Source organism: Gracilinanus agilis, chromosome 2 (assembly GCF_016433145.1).
Source record: "Gracilinanus agilis isolate LMUSP501 chromosome 2, AgileGrace, whole genome shotgun sequence".
Classification (NCBI taxonomy): domain Eukaryota; kingdom Metazoa; phylum Chordata; class Mammalia; order Didelphimorphia; family Didelphidae; genus Gracilinanus; species Gracilinanus agilis.
The window spans coordinates 470,322,082-470,346,360 of record NC_058131.1 but is presented as its reverse complement, the minus strand read 5'-3'; the positions used below and the strand labels follow the sequence as shown (position 1 = coordinate 470,346,360).

Sequence of the window (24,279 nt, the reverse complement as noted above, 5' to 3'; positions counted from 1 at the left end):
TCCAAGTCTTAAATGAGAACTGACAGAATTGTATAAAGCAAATGAGAAAATCCCTCTATTTTTGTGTTTTCTCTTTCTGATTTCTTCATTGAGTTTTAATATCTTCCCTAATCTCCATCCTTTTCTCTTTCTTTAATTCTCCTATTAGTCTTCTGAGACATTATAGTGGTTCTTATAGTGAGAAATTTTAAGGAGATTTCATCTAGGTGGTTTCCATTTAGTAGTCATTAATTTTCACTAAGTATTATAGTTCTGGATGTAATCCTTTCCATATTTATTATATTAATAGAGCTACCAAGTCAAAGGCTGTTAACACTTCCAAACATTGTCCTTGTTGGAGCCTAAGCTACAGTAGCCTTCCTTTTCCACTATGACATTTTAAATCCAGCAAATTCTCTTCTGATACTTTTTCTATCTGATGCTCTGTATGATGGGTATCTTGTCTGACACTATTGCATTTGAAAGGAAAGGTTCCTATCTTTAATGACGGATTTTGTCTAGGTGTACTTTAACATGTTGAGATTATTGGCATTTTGTGGTAAAGGAATTTGATATAAAAAAAAAAGTTTGGAACTTGCATTCAAAAAAATGCCTTTGTTTCAGGTGAACACAAAATAGGAGTCGAACATCTGAGCAATGCCATTTTAGTATGTGGGCAGCCACAGAAACTTCTGGAGGTTTTCAAACAAACGCTGCCTCCTATGGTCTTTGATATGCTGATGCGCAAACTACCCGCTATGTGCCAGGTATGTGTGGATTTCATTCTTTTTGTGAAATCAAGGTGGAAAATGGAAATTTATATACATGTATATAGTCATGTTGAAAGACATCTGAAGTGCATCTTTTCTAAAATACTGCTTACTCTAGCAACCTAGGGTAATTAATGAATTCTTTTGTTGAGATGTGGTATATGTTTGACACACTTCTAAGATATCTTGGTCAAATTTTAGTTTTTTTTCATTTTTGCACTTCAGGATTTCAGTAATAGTTGTGTCTGCTGAGGCCAGATAATGAAGTGAAATGGTTCAGTTTCTAAAGGAGGCTTTTAAAAAAAGCATATGTAAATTTATCACAAGGATTTTTCCATTCTACTTCAAGTTACATCATTATATCAAAATATGTTTTTTTTCATCAATGACAGAAACACAATAAGCCACTTTTGTTAGACCTAAAGTCTTTTATCTTTTGAACTACAACTTCATATTTGAATCAAATGGAATTTACCCAAATAAGATCATTGTTAGCTATAGTTGTCTTTTATTTGCCATCAGATTAAAACTGTTTACAAAAACTCATCCTCTTATGCCGGAGTCAACCATTACTTTTCATAGATACTCATTTTATTTGTGCATTTTTTTTAGCCAATAAATGATTTAACTTTGGTTTCTCTTATTTAACTTGGGCATATTTAAGAGAGAAAATCTGGCTGATCCAAAATTTAAGTGGCGATAAATGAATTATATATAGGTGATCTGACCCTATCATGCATACTTCCTTCTCATAATTTGTGTAAAGACCATGACTGTCAGTAAACATACTTCTTAATGCTAGTCTTGGATGCGATTTTTCCTAGAAGTACAGGAAAAAAGTCAAATGCCCATCCTGGCAGAGAAAGACAGACTGGGGGAGGGAGAGAGACAGGGAGAACAGAGTGAAGGGGAGGGAAGGAAAGACTGCATTGAAATGATCAGCAAATAACTCTTGTGTATTTACCAGCAATTTGAGGCAGAAATGAATGAACAGGAATGCCTTGAGGATGATCCTGAGTGAAAAATATTTCAGGTAAGTATTCAGATAAACTCCAGTCTGGATACTATGGTAATTCTTGGTATAAACAGCTGCTTATTGATAAAAATATGAACTTAAATGTTGCCACTTATTTTACTTTTGGTAATAAAAATAATTTTTATGTTACACATGATTGAACACATACTTTGCTTTAAAATTAACAGTCACAATTGAAGAAACAATGGTTTATTTTGCTAATCAAGTGGCCAGGCTGTTGAATTTTAAGGCCCCCACAAAGGTTGCATCTTAATATTTTCATTGCACAGTAAGACAAGATCTTGTACTTTGCTTATTCCTGGTAAGAAGCACATTTGTTTCTCCAATGGTTTCCACTTGCCAAATGCTCAAAATCAATGACATGGTGAAAATATCCACAACAGTTTAAGATCAAAAGAACTCCTACTTCCAATGCAACAACTGTTGGCACTGCAATATGGAAAGGTCCATCCATAAACACTTTTCTATCGTGGTTGGCCAAGGAGTCCTGCTTTGGCAGCCAGAGCTTCATTCTGTTGAATATGATACTCTTGAAATCTCAAGGATATTCTTTGTGTCATTTTTAAATATTTTTGTAGGCAGTGTTCTGAGCAGGTAGACTAGAAAAAAGGGACGAAGGCATTAAGAGAGATGGCAGTAAATTTTATTTTAAAATTTACATATTCCAAAAAGACAATTGGCAGTACTAAGATTTTATCTTTACATTGTATTGGAAGCAAAAATAAATCAAATTAGCAAATGGATAGCAAGTGGGGTACAAGTTCTTTTGTGCTACTTTTATTGGTAGATCTTTCCCCTTAACTCCTTATTTAGGATTTCTAAAAAAAAAGATAGGAATGGCAGCAAAAATAGTCAAATGTTCCTTCTTGTGGAAAAAGTTGGTTCTAACAACTCAAATATAATTTGTTTATAGTTGTGAGAGGGAGAATCATAAAAAAAGATGATTAGTTTCAAAAAAAAATAATACTTAACAATTTTCCTGGTAAATATGGAGGAGGGCATGAATGTTAAGCAATAGTTTATAATGGAAAGAGGCTTATAACACTGTGCCTAAGTGAAATTTTAATTCAGAAAACATAAAGGAAAAAATGCAATAGGATCTATATTCTAACTATGCAATGTTACACTAAGTTCAAGTTGGGCTGTTTCCAAAAACAACATGAGTACTCTGGATCAATTGGAAGGGTATATCAAATTTCTTTAGTGCAGTTATCTTTGCTGGAAAGTCTTTGCTAGGGACCACTAAGATAAGATACCCCCTAAAAATTGACAGAATAGGGACAGGTAGGTGGCTAAGTGGGTAGAGAGCCAGGTCTGGAGAAGGAAGGCCCTGGGTTCAAATCTGGTCTCAGATACTTCCTAGTTGTGAGACCTTGGGCAAGTCATTCAACCCCAGTTGCTTAGCCCTTACCATTCTTCTTAACTTAGAACTGATACTTAATTTCTGTTCTAAGGCATAAGATAAAGGTTTGAAAAAAAATTGATAGGACAAACATCTTTTCTGACAAGTTTGCCTCAGTAACATGTGAATACCTTGTAAAACTGGCAGTAATATCAAATTAAATTTGAAGACTACCCTAAATTCTCAGAATGATGGCAAACAAAAGGCCATGATTTAAAAACTTAGTCCAAAAAATTAGAGAAACAATCAAAGAATGCACTAATGGGCTTTTTCTATCTTGTTTCTTTATAGAAAATCAGGGCAAGTGTTAGTGGAAAAAGTTACATACCTCTTCTGGTTTAACCTCTCTTGTTGTGAAGTCTTTAACACAATCCAGAAAACAAGTTTCTGTGAGTTTATTGTAAGTTCCAAGAAATTCTTTAAACTGTGAAGAAATTAAAAGTCAATGAAATTATTTTTTTATGCTGCCCTATCTTTGAGATTAATCCAGTAATAGAAGTTACTTTTCAACCAAACATGCCTAGAAACTAGAATAGTGTACAGATGAACAGTGATCAGGCACAGAATTATATCAAATGGAAAATAAATTTCCTTTAAGATTCCAACATCAATTCTGCAAAATGTAAAAATGAAAACAAAAGTGGAAAAAAATACTATATGAATACTATATGAAAGCCATATCTTCCTAAATGAACAGAAATAGGGTAGTAATTTTAATCTGCAAATTAAAGTTCAAGTTTTGACATATTTTGATTTTATTTTTTCCTAACTGTTTGCTAAAAGAAAAAAAACATTATTTACACATTCTTGGTACTTGATTATCCTCCTTTAGAGATGAGATTTGAAACAACTGATTGGGGAAACTTTATATCTAAATTTGCATCCAGTGGCACATTTTTAATTTTTTGAAACTAGTTTTCTTTAAGTGAATCTCACCTGTTTAATCTGATCAGTTTCTGATATTTGTGCAGCCATATTCTTTTGATATGTAGATCAGTCACCTCTGTCAGAAATAAAAAAAAATTAAACTGAAAAGAAATGGCTGCATTTATGAAACGGAACTGAAAAAATATAACTAAAAACAATGGTTCATGTTTGAAAAAAATCTCACTTTGTCTCTATAAGCTACTTGAGACCAGGGAATTCTTTTTGGGGGTGGTGGAGGTGGTTAACTACAACACAGCAGTAGTACTTATAAGTATAAGTACTTATATATGTTGTACTTATATATACATATGTATATGTACTTATATAAAAATGTTATAAAGCTAATACTAGCTTTATAAATCCCTTAATTTACCAGCCAGAGTAGTTCATTCCTGTCATTTTGCCGTGTTAGTTTATGGAATCAGTCTCTCCTAACAAAATATTAAGTGCATTGTTTTATAGTAGCTTTAAGATCTGGGGTAACTTTTATAGTCGTCTCTGACATTAAAGTGACTACCCCATTGATAACTCCTGAAACATTTAGGTTTGTCTCTGGCAAGAATTGTCTAAACCCTAGGAATTTAGAAAGGCATCATAATAAACAAAAACCTCTGAAAACTATTATAATGCAATATCCACTCTTATATGTTAAATATCTAAACTTTAAAGTCCATGGGTTTCCTAGAAAGCTTATCTTCCAATAAAGATAACTGTAGAGACTAATCTATACATACAATTTCTATTCAGAGAAAACTTTATTTAATTAAACTCAATTTGTAGAGAGACAAAGGAAGAAAATAGCAAGGTTAAAATACCACTTTGGAGTATTTGGATTTTCTCATAACCACAAAGTTATGCCTGGTCTGAGTTGATAACATTTTATAGGATCATAAAGCTAGATAGCACTAAAAGGGATCTCCCCAGATAGTTCAAATATTACATTTTACAAACAAGTGAGGCCCAGGGAAGAAGTAGTGGCTTAAAGCTACATAATTATGTGTCAGAGGCAGAATTTGAACTCAGATCTTCTATCTTGAGAACTAGTGCTCTTTCCATTGTACTATGTAGCTTCCTATAAGTCATAATGCTATATTTATGAATATTGAGAGGTCTGAAAAACTTCCATGAAGCATGGACACTTATTGTGTAAATCCAATTAGATGATACTCTCATATATTTGCTTAATATAAAATATTTTTTAAGAAACACATCTTACTTTCCATCTTACACAATCAATAGCATGTATTGGTTCTAAGGCAGAAAAGTGGTAAAGGCTAGTCAATGGGGATTAAGTGACTTGCTCAGGGTCATCCAGCTAGGAAGTGTCTGAGGTCAAATTTGAATCCAAAACCTCTTGTCTCTAAGCCTGACTCTCAATCACTGAGCCACCTAGCTGCCTCTGATATAAAACATTTTTAAGTAATGAAAGGCTATGAGAACTCTAAATTTGATTCCTGTAGAATATGAAGCAACTGATTTGAGCGTTCCACAGAGTCTACAGCTCTTCTATTTTAGTTTAACCAACTTTCTTCTCCTCTCCCCTTTATCCATCTCCTCTTCTTGTGCTTTGTGGACTCATGATTCCTTAAATAGGCCAAAAAGCATTGTTCTTTCGCAAAATCCAATAGTTTTTCCAATTTGATGGCACTTTTAAGATTACCACCCGTTTTGTGGAGATCTGAGACAAATGTTTTCTAATCTTTGTAGCTATGTGCCTGGCACATTGTGTGACATGTTCAAAGGCACTTAATAAGTACTTACTGAACTGTGTTCCAAACCTTACATAAAAAGGAACCCTCATTATAACATAGGTGGTCATATAGGTTATGGTTGAAGACCAATTCTTACCAATCTCACCTCATCAAGACTTCTTGTATTTGTTTCCCACTCTACTAATACACAATCACTCATCATTAGGCTCTCTTACCTCATAAATGGTATCTCCCCTCTTCAATTTAATACATCTTCTACAATGCTGAAAAATTGCTTCTCCCTGCTCCTGACTTTTTGCAGTGGTAATTGCTTCTTTGGGGATGGGGGTAGGATTGTGTTTTGACCTTAAAACATCAAAAGGCATTTCCAGCAGAACACAAAAAGAGGACTCTATATGAAACTGTAAATCTCTAATTCATATTGCTTACTTTTTTTTTTTTAAACTCTTACCTTCCATCAAAGAACCAATGCTGTATATTGGTTCCAAGACAGAAGAGCAGTTAAGGGCTAGACAATGGAGTTTAGGTGACTTGTCCAGGGTTGCCCAGCTAGGAAGTGTCTGAGGCCATTTGAATCTAGGACCTCCTGTCTCTAGGCCTGGCTCTCAATCCACTGAGCAATCTAGCTGTCCCCATATTGCTTGCTTTTTTAAAAAGTTTACAATAATTCTACTCATTACTTTAAAAACTGCTCTGCTTCCTTCAGTACTTAAAAGTGTCACAATAGCCTTTTGGGGGGGGCATTACTATTGCCAATTCTCCTTTTCCCACACCTCAACTAAAAAAAAACCAAACCAAACAAAAAAAAAAACTACTACTACTAAAAACAAACACCTTGTAACAAATAGTTTAAACAAAATGAATTCACACAGTGGCCATGTCTGAAAAATGTAAGATTCTGCACCTTGTGCCTATCACCTGTCAGCAGATGGGTAACATGCTTTATCAATATGTCTGGAAGCATGGTTGTTCACTGCACTGATCTTGGGTTATCTTTCAAAGTTATTGTTTTTAACAGTGTTGCTATTCTTGTATAAATTGTTTCTCTGGTTCTGTTTTCTGCACTTTGCATCAACTTATACTCCCTAAAATTCTCTGAATTCATCTCTAATTATTTCTTATAGCATAGTAATATTCCTTCACATTTATCTACCATATCTGCCTATTCAAAAGAACTCTCAAAAGAACAATCTATGGTACCCTTAGATTTTATCCTCCTTCTTCCCCCACTTTTAATCTCCAGAATCAAGAAATTTGTTTTGCTCAGACTATTTAAAACCCCTCGCTAATTGCATTAGATTTCTACATTAAACTGTTTGTGTGGGGTATATTCAATCCTTTTTGTCCATTTCAGGTGAGAATGAAGTTCATCTGATGTCTATCCACCTCCATTCCTTCTCCTCCATGTCTGTTTATTTTTTCTTACACAATCTAATTATGAGAACTAGAAACCTCTATGTCCTTTTTTCTTTTATCTTTCTTTTTTTTATGCCTCTTTAATCTTTTTAGTTTTAGCCTAACATTTCAGTCTGTCAAGATGTTTTTGGATCCTGATTTTGTTATCTGGTATGTTAGCTATCCCTCTCAGATTTATGTTATTTTTCAAATTACAAATGCATTCCAGCTATGCCTTTATTCAAATAATTGATAAAAATGTTACATGGCATAGGACCAAGTAGAGACCCTCAGGATACTTCAAGGGAGACCTTTTCTCAAACATTTTGAACTATTAATGACTATTCTTTGAAGTCTGGTCATCCAACCACCTTAAATGCACAGCATCCAACTGAGTATTTAACACATATCTCCATCTGTTCAGAAGAATAGCATGATATATCAATATATGCTTTGCTAAAATCTAGCAACATCCCACTAACTATCAGTTTATTAAACCTTTCAAAAAAAAAAAAAAAAAAAGGACTGTGTTTAGTCTAGTATGATATGTTCCTGATGAGGCTGTTATCTGTCAAGATCACCGATTCAATTTTCTTTTCAACTTTTAGTTTTCCATTAACCAAAAGCTATTTTCTGAAATGTGAAAAAGAAAGAAAAACAAACCTCTGCCACAAACATGTATAGTCAAATACATTCCTATATTGGCTCTCTCTCTCTCTCTCTCTCCCTCCCTCCCTCCCTACACACACACACACACACACACACACACACACACACACACACACACACACACACACACACACACATTTATTTATTGTAAACTTAATCTTTACTCTGAGTTCATCAGTTCTCTATTGTGGGATAGGGAGCATATATTATCATGGATCATCTGGAATCATGGTTGGTCAGTATGGTGATTGAAATTTCTAAGCCTTTTTCAAAGCTATCTTTGCAAAAAAGGTTATTATATAAATAATTTCCCCTGTTCTCTACTTCACTCTATTAGCTCATGTAACACTTCTAGGTTTCTTTGAAACCATTCCTTTCTTAGTTTCTTATAGCAAACAGTATTATATCACATTCATAATATATCATAACTTCTGCAGCCATTTCCCAATTGATGGGCTGCCCTCAATTTCTAATTCTTTACCACTGCAAAAAAAGCTGCTATATATTTTTTGTATGGACTCATAGTTTATATTGCTTTCTCTCAATCTACCCTTTCCTCTCCTGTTTCTGTACCCAGAGAATATATTTCTGTATCCAACTGTGTGAGTTCATATATTCTTCCCTTCTTTGATCAGTTAGATCAGTGATGGGCAAACTTTTTAAAGAGGGGCCCAAAAGAAAGGAAATGCTCATCTGTCAGTCTGTTTCTAAGGCAACTCCTTCTAAGTTTCATTGTACTGTATCCTACTCATTGTATTCGTCAGGTTAGGAATAATGTCTTGAGGCCCAATAGCACATTTCAGGGGGCCACATCTGGCCCACAGGGCTGCAGCTTGCCCATCACTGATTTAGATGATAGTGAAGTTCAAGTGTTGCCAATTCCCCTGCCTTTGTTTATATAGACTTGTACTTTTGCACTTACTTTTTTCCATCCTTCCTTACCCCTCTTCACTCTTGGGTATTCTTCTTCTTCTCCCTTTTCAATTCTTTTAAGATCACGAATTGTAACAGAACTACTTTTAGGCCCTTTAAGACTCCCTTAGTAGTTGATGATGATAATGATAGGGTTCAGAGGTACCACATGTAGCATCTTTCTATAACAGAATGGAAACAGTTTACTATTTGTATAGTTCACGCATGCTTACTTTTTTATGTTTCTCTTACTTTTGGATTTGAACTTCAAAGTTTCTAGGCATCTTTTCATCAGGAATGCTTGAAAATCTTCTGTTCCATTTTTCCTCTTCTAAGGTGATATTTAATTTTCCCAAGTAAAATATTCTTGTTTATAGGCTTATGTTCTTTGCATTCTAGAATAATTATTTTTTCAAACTCTATTCCTTGGTAGTGTTGGCTGCTAAGTTAGGAGTGATCCCGACTGGAGCTCCTTAGTACATGAAATTCTTTCTTTCTGGCTACTGGTAGTAGTTTTTCCTTTGACCAGGAAGCCCTGGATTTTGGCTATTGTGTTCTTAGGTATTTACTTTTTGAGATTTCTTTCCAGAGGTAATTGATGTCTTCTTTCAATTTATACTTTGCCTACTGCTCCTCAGATATCTGGGCAGTTTTCTTGATGTCTAGACTCTTTTTTGGTCATGGCTTTTGAGTAGTTCGATGATTCTTATCTCTCTTTTTTTTTTAAACCCTTAACTTCTGTGTATTGGCTGCTAGGTGGAAGAGTGGTAAGGGTGGGCAATGGGGGTCAAGTGACTTGCCCAGGGTCACACAGCTGGGAAGTGTCTGAGGCTGGATTTGAACCCAGGACCTCCTGCCTCTAGGCCTGACTCTCAATCCACTGAGCTATCCAGCTGTCCCTCTCTCTTATATATCTTATCTCTCCTACATCTATTTTCAAAGTCAGTTTTTTTTTTTTTGCTATGAAATACTTTACATTTTCTTCTATTACACTTTCCCCCTTCCCCCCAAACCCCTCAACCAGGCCAGTTCTTTGACTCTGATTTGGTAGTTCTTCTTGTCTCATTGGGTCATTTTCTTTAGTTGGTACATTCTTATTTTCAAGAAGTTTGTTGCTTGAGTAAAATTTTGTACCTCTTGTTGTAAGCTCTTAATTCCCTTTCCAAAATCTTGCTTTCATATCTTTCAATTCTTTTCCATTTTTTCCCTCTTGTGCTCTAATTTTACTTAAACAAACAAACAAAGAAAAACATTAAAAAAAACAAAAACACCTCTTATCTTCCGTCTTAGAATCAATACTGTTTGTTGGTTCCAAGGCAGAAGAGTAGTAAGGGGTAGGCAATGAGGGTTGTGACTTGCCCAGCTTGACAGCTAGGAAGTGTCTGAGGCCAGATGTGAACCTAGGACCTCTCAACTCTAAGCTTGGCTCTCAATCCAATGAGCCTCCCAGCTTCCCCCCCGAAAAACATTTTTTAACTCATGTGCTTGAGTGTGTGTGTGTGTGTGTGTGTATGTATGTGTATATGTACATGGCATCTCTGACATAATAGTAGCTTTTTATGGTGGAATTCTTTTGTTTGTTTTTCCATTCTTCCAGCCTCCTTCCAGGACCCTAGACTTTAATTAGGGCCATGGTGTGCACACTTCTGAGGGGGCAGTTGCTTTGAGCTTGTGGCCTTTTGGGTCCTTCTGCTGCTTTTCTATGGGTACTGAGTGTTGTATTATTATTCCAGGATCTCAGGAACAGCTCAAGTTGTTCCCAATGTGGCTTGATCCAGGACTAATTCTGATTGCTGCCTCCTTGGTCTGAAGAGCTCTCTTCAAGATCCTGACTTGGATTTGGGTATAAGCAACACACTTGTGGGCTTGTCTCAATTGGTGTTTCAATATATTGCTCCCTGACTCAGCCATTATCAGCCTGTTGGAGGGCTCTGCTGGTTCAGAGTGACAGAATTTCAGGTTCCTTTTTGGCTGGGATTCCTTCCCTGGTTATTTTGCCTTACGCTTCAGACTGTGCTAGAGGTGGAACTGAGACTCTACTTGGCTCCTGAAGTCAGAGCCACATATCTACTGTTTACTTCTGAATTTGATCCTTGCTTAGTTCACACAGCCTAGAGTCCCCAATTCCTTTTTACCCCTGAGGGACAGAATCCCTCCTAAGCCCAACCTGGAGCTGTGACCCAAACCTGAGTGGTGACCAAGCTGGAAAGTGGTACCTGTTCCTTTTCCTTGTACAAGACCAGACTCTTTTGTAAGTCTGAGATGTCTTCTTGCCCTGGTATACTGCTTCTTTTTGTCCTGGAATGCTGTGTGGTCATTCCTTGATTCTATTTCTAAGGTCTACAGATCTTTTGGTCTGTATCCTTTTGCGTATCTGGCCTGGAAAATGACTAATGGTGTTAAAAAATTCCTAAATAGGACTTGGTATAGTACTTTTCCCAGATTTGTGTGGAATAAGTTGGGGATGGAAGAATGAGCTTTCTTTTCTAGATACTAATGAACTTGTTAATAATGCATTCTAGAATTTTTTTCTTCTCTAAGAATCACTGGCTGATTCTATTCTCTTAACTCTTTTGGAAAACTGGGATATTATCTCTGCATGAGTCCCATGGTACCTCTCCCATTTTCCGTAAGCTTTTATATATCACTAACAATGAATCCATAATCATGCCTGCTAGTTCTTTCCATACCTGAAGGGGTAGTTCATATAGGTCAGGTGACCTGGATTCATTAAGGGCAGCTAGGTGCTTTCTTACTATCTTTTTATACTGAGCCTCAAACTTGCTATAGAAACCTAAAGTCAGGAAATTAATGAGTTCAAATCCAACTTATGACACTTATTAGGTGTGTGACCTTGGGCAAGCCATCTGTCTCAGGTTTCTTCATCTGTAAAATGTGGACACTAATTGGATCTACCTCTAAGACTTGCTTTAAGAATTAAATGAGATAATACTTATAAAGCATCTTGTGAACCTCAAAGCACTATATACATACTAGCTGTTATATTAATAGCTACTTTTCTCATGTTTTTTCTAATCCAAAGGCATTTCTCCTTGGCAGAGAAAATATAAGCAAAATTAAGAACTGTGAGGCTCCTCCCCTAGTCTCAATGATCAACTACTGTCTTGCCCTTCCTAGTACTTAGCTCTTCTTTTGATTTTCCCTTCCTCATAATAGCTTAAAAACCTTTTTTGTTGTCCTTAGTTTTTCCCCTTTTTGTTCTTCTCTCATACAAATAGCATTAATATATCCCTCTAATCCCCAAAGGAAAAAAAAGGAACAGGGATAAATCATGCATCCCTTGAGGTGGTTGTATTATTGTAGAAAGTTATTGCTTAGGGTTTCTGTTCTTTACATTTTTCATCAGCCTGAGCACTTCTCAAACTCTCCTTATAGAATTCATGGCAGGCTGTACTTTTTATCCTGTTACTGGCTCTTGATTACATGTTCTGCATGTTTCTTTAAAAAAATCTAGATTCGTTAGTTCTCTGTCCATCCATATCACTTTTTCTAGACAACTTTTATTGTTCTTCCTGAGAAATGTTTCCCTTCATGGAGCCAGAATTTTATTCTTGAGTTTCTCACCCCTCCTAGGCTAACTTTCCTTGCAGACTTTCATTTATCCTTCAACTGCATACTATGACATGTTATCTCCCCAAATTTAGGACACATGTAAGACTATGCCCAGCTTTTCTCTCCTCCTCTCACTAATTCTTAAACGATTGTTAAGGTGGCAGCTGGGTGGCTCAGTGGATTGAGAGCCAGGCCCAGAGATGGAAGGTCCTAGGTTCAAATCTGGCCTTAGACACTTCCTTAGCTGTGTGATCCTGCACAAATCACTTGACTCCCATTGCCTAGCCCTTACTGCTCTTCTGCCTTGGAACCAACACATAGTATTGATTCCTAGATGGAAGATAAGGGTTAAAAAAAAAAGATTGTTAATCATTCTCCCCCTAAAATTCCTATGATTCAATCAATTACTTCTTTTTGTTTGTTCCTTTATCTTTTGAAGAGATGAAATGATCACTAAGGCAAAATCAAAATGGCTTTGTTTTTGTCTGACAGAAGGTTGAAGCAGATTTCAAGACAGTTGAAGTCCTCCATCACTATTCTATCATTTTCCTGTTGTTAAGCTTGGAATCTGTTTACCTCAATCCTTATCCATTTTTTCTTCCTCTCCAGGTGGCTGGTAGTATATACTGAACGCAAAATCAAATTTTTTTTCCTCCACTGATCTTCACTCAAATGTTCTCTATCATATCCTACCACTGTAGTACTTCAATTTCTTCCTAAAAAAATATCTTATTATCTTCTTAATACAAAATGCTTTCATCTTTCCCTTCTACCCTTTCCTTTTCAATCCTACATCTTCTGAACAAGACTCATTTTCCTAGAGTCATATTTCAGTAGTGGGTTTGATCCCATCAAATTTCAGCGAAAGTCCTCAAGACAATTTTGTCTCTTTATATCAGGACTGTTAATCTCATCCTGCTTTTGTATATTTGAGCATTTTTGTATGGTCATTTAAGGCCATTGGCTTCACAACTGACTTTTTTCTTAGATTTTTGTTCTTATGTTCTGTTATGGTCTGGAATATAGATAATAGCTCTTTTTAGAGAAAACAAATAGCTGCCTCAATTATTACCACTCATTTCTACTGCTCCTCACATCACTGGATAGCACAAGATACTATGGCACAGTTTGTCTTCATTTCCTATAGTTATTCTCTATAATATCTAGCTTGTTCTATACACACAGGTAGTTTAGTCTCTCTCATGTTCGATTTTGTTTGATTAGATTTGCAAGGTACCTGCAAACTGTGTAGGCAACTAGGTGGCACAGTGGATAGAATACTGGGCTTAGATTCAGGACAAAGACCTAATTCAAATTTGGCCTCAGACACTAATTGTGCAACCCTGGTCCAGTAATTTAACCTTTGGCTGCCTTAGTTTCTTCAAATGCAAAATGGTAATCATAATAGTACTTAGCTCACATGGTTTTGTGAAGATCAAATGAAATAATATTTGTAAAGTGCTTAGAACAGAGCCTGGTATATAGCAGGCTTAGTAAATGCTTGTTCCCTAGTAGTTCCCCCTTGTAGCTGGGGTCCTTATCTCTAGAGAGAAACCTATTATTTAAGTAATTAACTAGAAATCTAATTTCTATTTTCAGTAATTGTTGTATAAGTTTACTTTCCAAATTAGTTTTTTTCTTTTTATATCCATTGCCTTCTTTAGCAGAGAAGAAAATAACATCTATGCTATGGTCTTCAGTTTTTTGGCCAAAATTTCACAATACCTGGTAATGCTTTCTAGGTTCCTTTTCATGGTATTATTTGTTTCCACATGAATAACCACAAGTGGGTAGTTATTTGTTTGGAAAACTTTTCACAAATGTCTTCTGATATGTCTTCCATATGTGTTCTGAGAATATAATAGACCTTTCTATTATTGTTATCAGTTAAACAAATAGCTGCGTTGATATCTTTGAGCAGGGAGTCACCTGCCAACAGTACTCTAATCTTCTTCCTTTCACTTGTACTTGTAGTTTAACCTAAGACATGATGGTGCCTGGGGATCATCCTTATTATTCCTTAAAGGAGAAATCACTTCCTTCTTAGAACATCTGGCTTCCTTCTATTTAGGTAGTGTTTAGATTTTTTTTTTAAACTACCAAGTATTGTCCTTTTTCTTTCCTCTGCAACATTCTTCTGCTCCCAAATCTTTACATAGGTCAAATTTCTCATCTACCACTATAGATGTCCTCCTTAAAATATTTTCTCCTTCTGAATTGAAGCTCTCCTTCTGGATTTTCTTTTAGGAACATTTAATTTGTCCTGGTTACTCTGAGTAGAGAAAGCCCCTTCAACTCTTCTTCTAGGTGACCAGCCTATATTTTGAATGTTCTTTCCCAAGGAGGGGAAGAGAGAGGGCTCTATTATATTATTATGCCAAACTGACTTCTTGGTGCTATGTGGTATTTATTAACCTTCTGGTTCTTAAAGACTACATATGTATATATGTATGTATGTATGTTCCAGAAAATATTTGGCTTAACTGTATTAGAATACTAATTGTATTACATTTTATAGAGCTTCTCTTATACCTGCTATTGAATTGTCAACAGAAGATGATAGGGAATCAGTAGAGAGCAGTTCCAGTTAATGGCAGGAGAGGGAGTTGTTTGGGGTCTAAGAACAGAGTCCATGTTCCCCTTGTCCTCAAGCATGGCCTTGTGACCCTCTGAGGGTTGGCCACATTACTTTGCAGGGCAGAGACTCTCTCTGACCCATGCTGTGGAGGCTGAAAAGGAGTTGGGAACATATTAAACAGGGCTTTGGGTAGCTAGATGGTTCATTGAGTGCCAGTCCTAGAGTCAGAAAGACTCTTCTTTGACTTCAAAAATGCCCTCTGATACTTACTAGCTGTGGGACCCTGAGCAAGTAATTTAACCCTGTTTGCTTCAGTTTTCTCATTTATCAAAAGATCTGGAGAAGGAAATGAAAAACCACTCTAGTATCTTTGCCAAGAAAAGCCAAAATTGGGTCATGAAGGTTGAATAGGACTGAAATGACTGAACAACAAGGACTTAAAGGGGCTACTCAAATGAGTTACAGACATATGTCTCTAGGAGGTGGGCCATCAGCAAGTACTAGGGATCAGCCTCTAATCAAACTCTGTACATAAAGGGTACTTTTAGACATTATCAAAGGGAAGAAGCACAAGGAATTATGGAATCTACTGAGAATCAGGCCATGTTCTAAACATAAGGAGTAAACATTCTGTGCTCTAGACATACCTAACAGCAGCATTAGAAGCAACTTTCAAAGAGATTAGGCAAGCAAAAGCTCAAACATGGAGAAACATGTACACAGATAATCAATTTATCAAAGGTATAAATAAATAGATTGGGCACTGGAAGGGTAACTGCTAGAAAACAAACTGAGGGATAATGCCAACAGCATTTTGCTAAGCTGGCTATTATGACTTGGGACATAGATGTTGAGTGGAAGCATGCTCCTCTCAGTCAAAAACTGAGGCAATCAGAAGCTCCAAAGGTAGCTAGACTAGTGAGAAGAGTCAATGTTTGAAGATAGTGAATTTGACCTAAGGCACTATTTTGTTTAAACCTGCAAAATAACCACTTTCTTTTACCCTTTTCCTTCTTTATTTTGAGCTATTACTCCATGGCCATCTTTATCCATTTTCCTTTCTCATTTTCTTGATGTACTTTCTTGGTTTTTCTATATGTTGATGTTTTAAATTACTTTGAAATTAATGCATACAAATAAGACATGCATACTGCTAACAGTAGGAACTGGTCTCATATTCACTTCATTTATCTGTCAAGTCCAAGTAAACTCTGCCTTGCCACAGTTCCTACCCTAAACCAATCAAGACTGCCTAACTTATGAGGCTTGGAATAATAGGGTGGCCAACTCTTTTGTCTAATATGGAAATCTTTTGAAAATCTGCTTTGCTGCCTCATTCTAAGGTCCTCTTGACCTTACCTTATGCCTTGTTTGTATTCTTCGTGCTGTCATCTAACAATCTAAGGAAGTATGGGCCTTGCCACCTGCCCTGGGCTGCACTTTTAGGATTTCTGAATCATTGTCTCTGCCCTCCAACTATATTTTCTTTTGTATGTTGTTTCCCAAAATTGGAGTGTGTGTAATGACTATCTTTTTATATTTATATCAGTTCTTACGTAGTATGTGCTTGGCACCTAGTAAGCACTTAATAAAAGCTCATTCATTCATTCGAAAGATAACAAACTTCTGAAGGTTGGAGGATTTGTACTTCTTAATGTAGCCTAGCAATGTACCAGGAACAGCAGTGTCTGATGGTAGTATCTGCAAATGAGAGCCTAGGATAAACCAGACACACAAAGATAGTTTCATGACTCTACTGAGAACTAGAAGGGCTTACAATAACTAAGAGGAACATCAGGACTATATGAAAAACATTCTAGGAGCTCAGACCAGTTTGGTATCCAAGAGATTCTAGTGGTGAACCATGAGAGAACAGTTCCAGCCAAAGGAGGGAATCACTTTGGGAATGAGGGAGGACCCTTGTGTTCTTTGCCAGCCCCTATCCCCAGGATGAACTTGTATCTTAGTACCATCTCTGGGACACTGGAGCTGAGGGCAGCAAGTGTATTAATAGTTGATGACAAACTATACATATTGAAGAAAGGCAGCTTCAAAACTCTACAATGAGACCAGCAGAAAGCTATAACATGTCTAAAGGAAGGTTTCATGAGTATCCCACTAAGGGGAGGAAATAAATTCTAGAGACAACAAGGGGCTAGGAACTATCTCTTTGCCAAATATATACTCCAAGCTCCAGTCCACTTTTCCTTGGACTCTCTGTACCTGTAGGAGAGTGTGTCACAGACTTTAGAGGGCTGGAGGGAGGGAGCAGTGGACCAGGAGAGATGTTTTTGTCCCAATTCTTCTTACTAAATAGGCTCTTAGTAAATAAATGCCCTTTTCTAAAAGCTATACCTAGCTAACTGATATCCACTAATAGTTAATAGGGGAAACACACCTGTGGAGACTCATTAACTTAGGAACTAATCCTGGAAATCTACCCCAGGCCTTTCCCCTTCTATCACTGTCAGAAAACACCCTGCTTTCCTCATAGCTGCTATTACTTTTAGAGTTAATAAGCTCACTATGCTTCATCAAAGAGGATCCCTTTAGGATGGGTTAAACTACTGAATTGGACCAATTCCAAGTCTGAAAAAGGAAAAGGCCTGCCATGGAGGAGTATGGAGCCAGGGCATAAGCTTGCACAGGAGGGAAGGAATCAGAAATCCTAATTCCCTGTCTCTAACAGTGGTATCAAAATGAAATAGAAATGGGGCTATTGAATGGCAAATAAAGATCCCTGTGGGCTGCATATCAAAAAAGAAACTAATAACATCTATGTTTTACTGTATTTTTATTTATTTTGTTAAATATTTCTCAAATGAATTTTAATCTGGTTCTAATGGCACTCAGGAATGTTGTGGTTTGTATACCTCTACCCTACATGACCTTGCCCCAACTTTTAAGGTACTGAAGAAAGTCAGTCTCATAGAAGAGTAGGTCCAACTACATTATTTCACTGTTTCCCAGAAGAGTAGACCTAACTATGTTAGCATCTTGGTGTTTCCCTGAAGTGTCTTGACATATTCTCCCAAAACACATCCAACATCAGTGGTATTGGAGAACAGAAAAGAGGTATCAAGGGCTCAAGAAAGATATAATAGTAGAAGCATATTTATAACAACAATATCATAAAAACCTGTAGGATACTATAAAGATAGAAAAAAGGTTCCTATGAAGGAAAAATAAATGATATTCAAAGAAGAAAGCAATCTCACTGGGCAACTACTTTTTTTGGGGGGCATGGGGGAAAGGGACCAACTACTTTTTAACAAAAAGAAAGTCAAAACCACTGAGGAAAGAGAAGTCAGGACAACAAATTCTGCATGACTCTCCCAAAATGACATGAAACAACTCCAGAAATCTCCAGAACTGTTTCAAAAAGGCAATCTAGGAATTAAATGAAATATGAAAGACAAATACCAGAGTTTTAAGATACCAAAAAAAAATCTAATAAGAGACTAAAGTAAAAAATGCAATTTGTTTGACAAAATAAATAAAAATGTGATACAACATAGACAATATTAATGTGTGATTTTCAAGGTAAATTTACCACTTGTACAGATTCCTTTCTTTTTCAGTTGGACACAGTTGTTCTAGTGATTCCGTGTAGCTTGGTAATGTAACGTTACAATCTACTAAGAATCAAAATCATAGGGTAGTCCAAAGTAGACCTCACCAAATATCTGTGAGAAATAGTATAAAAGACCACATAGGAAATTTATGATTGGAAAAGGAGGTGGACTGATTTGAGAGCAATGGATAAAAAAATGTATACCAACTATGTGGCACTGGTACCCATTGTATGTTGAAAAGACTCATAGATAATTAGAAGGAAAGCAGAAAATTGGGGAAATTTTTTTTTATAGTTTCCTAGACAGAGGTCTCGTATCTAACATGTATAGAGAACTTTGTCCAATTTATAACAAGGCATTCCCCAATTGAAAAATGTTAAAAGAAATAAATGGACAGTTTTTTGGATGAAGAAAAGAAAGCCATATAAGAAATGCAAATCAAAATGATTCTGAGATATCTCACACCTATCAAATTTGGCTAAAATGATAAAAAAAGCAAAATGACAACTGTTGCAGGGGATGAAAAAAGGGGACACCAAATATACTGTTGGTAGAACTGTGAATTGTTCCAACCATTTTGGAGAACAACCTGGAATTATGACCAGAGAATTATAAAACTGTATATGCCCTTAGACTAACAAAACCACTGTTGAGTCTGTTTCCCAAGGAGATCAAGGAAAAAGAAAAAGGACCTATATGTTGTAAAAAGAACTGGAAATTGAGGGGCCCTCCATCAGTTGGGGAATGGTTGAACAAGCTGTGGTATATGATTGTGATGGAATACTACTCTGCCATAAGAAATGATGAGCAAGTTAACTTAAAAACAAAAACTTGGAAAGACCTATATGAAATAATGAAGAGTGAAATGAATAGAACCAAGAGACCATTATATATAGCTGCAGAATTAATATATGAAGAATAACTTGTAGATGTCCATATCCAGAGAAAGAAATGATAAAACAAAACACAAGACATTTATATAGTTGTTGTTGCCTTGTGTGGTGCAAGAAGGGAAGAGAAGGGATGAGATATCTGAGAATTTTAATGTAACCAACAAACAAATTAATTTAAAATGTTTCATAGTTAATCTTCTTTGGAGGACTCAAGGGAAGATATGGACATTAGTTACACAGAAGAAGGCATGAATAGGTTATAACTATAGAGGGAAAATCCACACCAATGACATTACAAACCCATTCAAGCAATGAAATACTTTATTTTGCAGCAGTGAAATACATTTCATTAAAATGAATGAAAATAGGAAATTCCAAAAATTGAAGCCCATTATATCTGGATACTTAATAATGATAAGTGACATCAACATAGTTTTGCAGTTTATCGAGTATTTTCTGTACAGTAGTTCATTTGATCCTCACAACAACTTTGTATATGTATAATACTCATTTTGTGCATGAGGAAACTGAGGCAAAGAAGGTAAGTTATCTTCCCAAAGCCATACAGTTATACACACATATGCAAATAGAACAGCCAATATTCAAATCTTCCATGACTGATGCCATCATTTACATTCCACTAAAAGACTACCAGTAGATGATTCAAATAATACAAAGGATGGTTTTGTACCTTTATCAAACTGCCTAGAAGCCTCAGAATTATAAGCAAGTTGGGGAAAAAAAAATATATATATATATATTCCTCTTTTTGCCTTTCTATATGAATGGAAATAAGTCAAGAACAATCAAGTCCAGGCAGGAACATCTTCATAACTAAAACACTGCATGTAGGTCATGATCATCTCTTACTACTGACAAAGAAACAAAGCATTCTTTAAGTAGTCCAATAACACAAACTTAAAATGAGTTGATACAGTTTCCTAAAATTTGAGTTATCTCTAGGGGATTTAACAATGCAAGATGAATCAGTTCTATGTTGCTAACAGGCTTACCTCTGGAATACATTTGGCTTTCCCCTCTAAAACCAATTCATATTGCTCTAAGAACTGGAAGGACTACTTTTCTGGAAATAGTAACTGAATGAAATCACTTTTTTGTGGAATTAATTTTTTTTGGTAAGTAGAAATAAGGTCAATAACACAAACATGAAGGAACTTTCAACAAAAGGGTACCAGATAAAAGTACAAAGGTTTAGCTACTAGATTTTCAGGCTTTAGAATTGTTGAACAAACACAGTGTGTTCACTGTAGTACAGTAGGTCACCTGGCAAACCAAGCTTTTCAAGTTTGTGCTTGTACCCCAAATAAAGAACAGGTCTGGTTTCCTCGCTAATTTTTCCTTTTAACGCGAAAGAAACTTATCTGATCACCAACAAACTGAAGTTTCAAAACCTGTTTATGTTTTCATTTTCTTATATTTCCTAAGGATTAGGTTAAAATTTATTAGCTTTTCTTACATAGCAATCAGATAGTTGTTGTGAAAGCTGTATAAGACATTTTAGCAATTTCAATGCCTTCCAAAGGTTTGTAATGCTTCATTCTCCTCCTGCCAACTAATAGAAAATTTGATGAAAGCCCCAACATTCTAAAGCATAGGAAAATGGAAGGTCATGTGGTGCCCCCATGTGGTTTTGAAACAAGGCATAGCTATGAATTTTCTTCATTTAATAGTTTCTTTAGTATACTTTATTTCCCAAACATTAATAAATGTTTTAAATTAAACCTGCAAAAGTGTTCAAGATATTTTTTGCTCATAAATATCTTTTACTAGTTTGTCAAAATCAGGGGTCGGCAACCTTTTTGGCCGTGAGAGCCATAAACATCACATTTTTTAAAATGTTATTTCGTGAGAGCCGTAGAGTGCTCACAGTGCGCGCTCCTGTAACAGTGCCTGAAAAAAAATTGACCTTATGGCTCCTGTAGAAAGAGCCATATCTGGCCCTCAAAAGAGCCAGATAGGGCTCAAGAGCCATATGTTGCCGACCCCTGGTCAAAATCCTTTCCTATGATTGCTTGCCTCTTGCCCTTTTACATGTAATGACAAATGTTCATCCACAATGTAAGCATATCATCTATATCTGTCTTTAAAAATAATTAGTCTTTTCTCAAAGTTAGTTAATTTATTCCTTTTATTCAACTAATATCTGTTTGCCTAGAAACTGGGAAAATCTAGGTTCAAGTTTCACCTCCTGTACGATCTCAGGCAAAATCTCAGTATTTTTGGCAACCAAAGGTACCAAATTATATGGGTAGAGGGAATTTTTCCATCTGGGAGTTTCTGGTGTCAATGAAATCACAAGTCTAGTCATTTATCCCTAATCTCTATGTAGTAGATACAAGAGAATTAATACCCTCAAGGAAAAAAGATCTTAATTTTAACCTTTCAAAGCTGACAATACTGCTTCCAGGGTTTTGAAACAATTAAAATAAAACAAAAAACAACCTAACCCTATCTTCTGTCTCAGAATTGATACTAAGTATCAATTCCAAGGCAGCAGAAGAGTGATAAGGGTTAAGTAACTGGGAATTAGGGTTATGTGACTTGCCCAGGGACATGAAGCTAAGACATGTCTGAGGCCAGATTTGAACCTTAACATCTCCCATCCTTCTGACCTGGCACTCTATCCACCTAGCTACTCCTGAAAAAGTTGTTTTTAAGGCTAATATGTAACTAACAAATCAGTCCCCTCTCTGGGTCTACCTCTGCTACCAACTGCAATTTGGAGGAAGCCAAGTTATATATGACTCTTTTATTTCATTTATAACATGAGAAAGCAGAATGATTTCTGAGGTCCCTTCCTACTCTGCAAAAAAACCTCACATATACTTTCCACTGCTTCAAAGAACAGGAAGCTAGATGGAATAGTGAATAGAGTGCCAGGCCTTGAGTCAGAGCATCCTTCTGAATTCAAATCTTGCCTCAGACACTTACTAGCTGTGTGACCCTGGGCAAATCACTTAACCCTGTTTGCTTCAGTTTCCTCATCAGTAAAGAGATCTGGAGGACAAGGCAAATCACTCCAGTATCTTGGTCAAGAAAACTGCAAATTGAGTCACAAGTCAGACACCACAGAAATATCTGAAGAATTGCTCCAAAGTACAATAATGGCAAATGGGGAAAAGATAACAATGATGACTAAAGATGGGAAAGATTGTTATTCAACATTTCAAGATTAAGGACTCCTCCAGTAGACTTTGGGCCAGTTAAAAAAACCAAACCCTACTATTTAACATTTAGAGTCAAACACACTTTCAGTTCCAAGAATGTGTTTTTCATATTAGCAGTATAATAGGCCAAAATGCCAAATTACTCCAGATTTTATTTTGCAACCTGCAAAGTCATTGTTGTGTAGGAGAAAGTGATTAGTTGCTCTTTGCCTTTCCCAGGATAAAATGTAAATTCCCCTATTTGGCCTTTAAAGCATTTCACAATCTAGCTCTATAATACCTTTGCAGGCTTTCTACAAACATAACCCTAACCCTATGGTCCAGACAAACTGACCTCCTTGCAGCTTTTCACAAACAATATTCTATTTCCAGGCTCTGTGCCTTTGCTGTCTCCCCATGGCTATGGATTATTTTCACTTATCCTGAATATAGCTGATTTGTACAACTGTTCTCATGTCATCTTCCCCCTTTGATTCTGAGTTTACTGAAAGCAGGGACTATGTCTTTTGCCTTTCTTGGAACATCTCAGCATCTGCTATTTCTTACTTTATATTTACACAACCACATTAGTTCACACTTCTCATCTCTCACCTGCACTATTACAACTGCCTCCTAAATGGTCTCCAAGCTTTCAGTTAATTCCTTTTCCAATAATCTTCCACACAACTGCCAATGATAGTCCTAACATGCAGGTTCCTGTCACTTCCTTGCTTAAGAAACTTCGTAGTTCCTTACTGTTTCTAAAACAAAATACATGATAATCTATTTCGAACTTAAAGCTTCTCACAACCTGACTTTCAACATTCTCTATTCTACTAACTTGACCCATTGCCACTCCTCCTGCCTTTGGGGCTTCACCAGCATAGGATAGAGGCCTACTCTCGCTTTCCCTTCTCACCTTCAGCTTCCTTTTTTGATGCCCTAGTGCTATGGCCTCCTTCCACTACTTTGTATATATTTTGGGTTTATTTATGTGATGCGCCTTGCAGGCACTTGATAAAGTCATTTTTTTGCCTGAACTGGTTTCTACTTAATTGGAAGGCCGCGTGCAAGGCCAGATCTGGAGTCGGAGGTTCTGGGTTCAATCCTGCGTCTGGCCCCTACTAAACTGGGTGACCTTGGGCATATCACTTAACCCTCTGGTCTTAGGTGCAGTCCTTCCCTTACCACCACTTCCCTCCCCCGCCACTGGCGGATTGTGGCACCTGGACGTCCCAGAGCAGGACCTCTACAAATGAACAAATATCAGCGAGTGTGAGGTTAGAAGGGAACGTTCAAACCAAGGAGAGAAGTGTCTTCCATTGACCCCAAGGTCACGGAAGAAAGACTAGGGTAAGAGCACAAAAGAGTCAGGGCAGTCTGCTGGAGATTCGGGATGGGTCTCGGAAGACACAGGCTCCCGCATCGCCCGGCTGAGCTGGGGGCGCCCCCCCTCCAGCAGACACCGCTCCTCCGCCCAGACCCACGTGCGCCCAGTGAATCTCGCCAGGGATCCCGGCGACCCTGGCCCAGGATGGATCTGGGGAGGGAGCAGAGGTGAGAGGAATGAAACCGCACCTGCTGTATCACACGCGCTCTCTCACCGCTCCCTTTCTGCGCAGTCAAGTTCAGGATCTGGGTCCGAGTCTCGGTTTCCGTGGCAGGCGGACGGCTGTGAGATTCAGTCAGGC

General features: G+C 36.8%; 2 protein-coding genes across 3 annotated transcripts in view; one reads left to right on the top strand and one right to left on the bottom strand.

Moving 5' to 3' along the window:
- The window catches only part of TOMM20L (translocase of outer mitochondrial membrane 20 like), a 12,192-nt gene extending 10,419 nt beyond the window's left edge, over positions 1-1,773 (top strand). Inside the window, exons 4-5 of the mRNA XM_044664883.1 lie at positions 604-746; positions 1,717-1,773. Coding sequence (XP_044520818.1) covers positions 604-746; positions 1,717-1,770 — 197 coding nt within the window. The 3' untranslated portion in view covers positions 1,771-1,773. The remainder of the gene's footprint in view (positions 1-603; positions 747-1,716) is intronic.
- Positions 984-24,279, bottom strand: TIMM9 (translocase of inner mitochondrial membrane 9). 2 transcript variants are annotated; one of them, XM_044664885.1, is made up of 5 exons: positions 24,167-24,279; positions 8,813-8,984; positions 4,124-4,190; positions 3,516-3,611; positions 984-2,384 (listed from the first exon to the last, which is right to left on the bottom strand). In XM_044664885.1, exons 3-5 carry the CDS (start codon positions 4,160-4,162, stop codon positions 2,250-2,252), a joined length of 270 nt encoding a protein of 89 aa, XP_044520820.1. In that variant the 5' UTR covers positions 4,163-4,190; positions 8,813-8,984; positions 24,167-24,279; the 3' UTR covers positions 984-2,249. The 2 variants fall into 2 exon arrangements, with proteins under 2 accessions (XP_044520820.1, XP_044520819.1); XM_044664884.1 differs by lacking the exon at positions 8,813-8,984.

What these genes read in the sequence shown, in the direction of transcription:
- TIMM9 (XM_044664885.1), bottom strand. Translation starts at nt 4,162, where the DNA reads ATGGCTGCACAAATATCAGAAACTGATCAGATTAAACAG. An exon ending in AAACTGATCAGATTAAACAG is followed by an intron (nt 3,612 to 4,123) that starts GTGAGATTCACT and finishes ATTTCTTCACAG; the next exon opens with TTTAAAGAATTTCTTGGAAC. An exon ending in GAGAGGTTAAACCAGAAGAG is followed by an intron (nt 2,385 to 3,515) that starts GTATGTAACTTT and finishes CCTTTTTTCTAG; the next exon opens with TCTACCTGCTCAGAACACTG.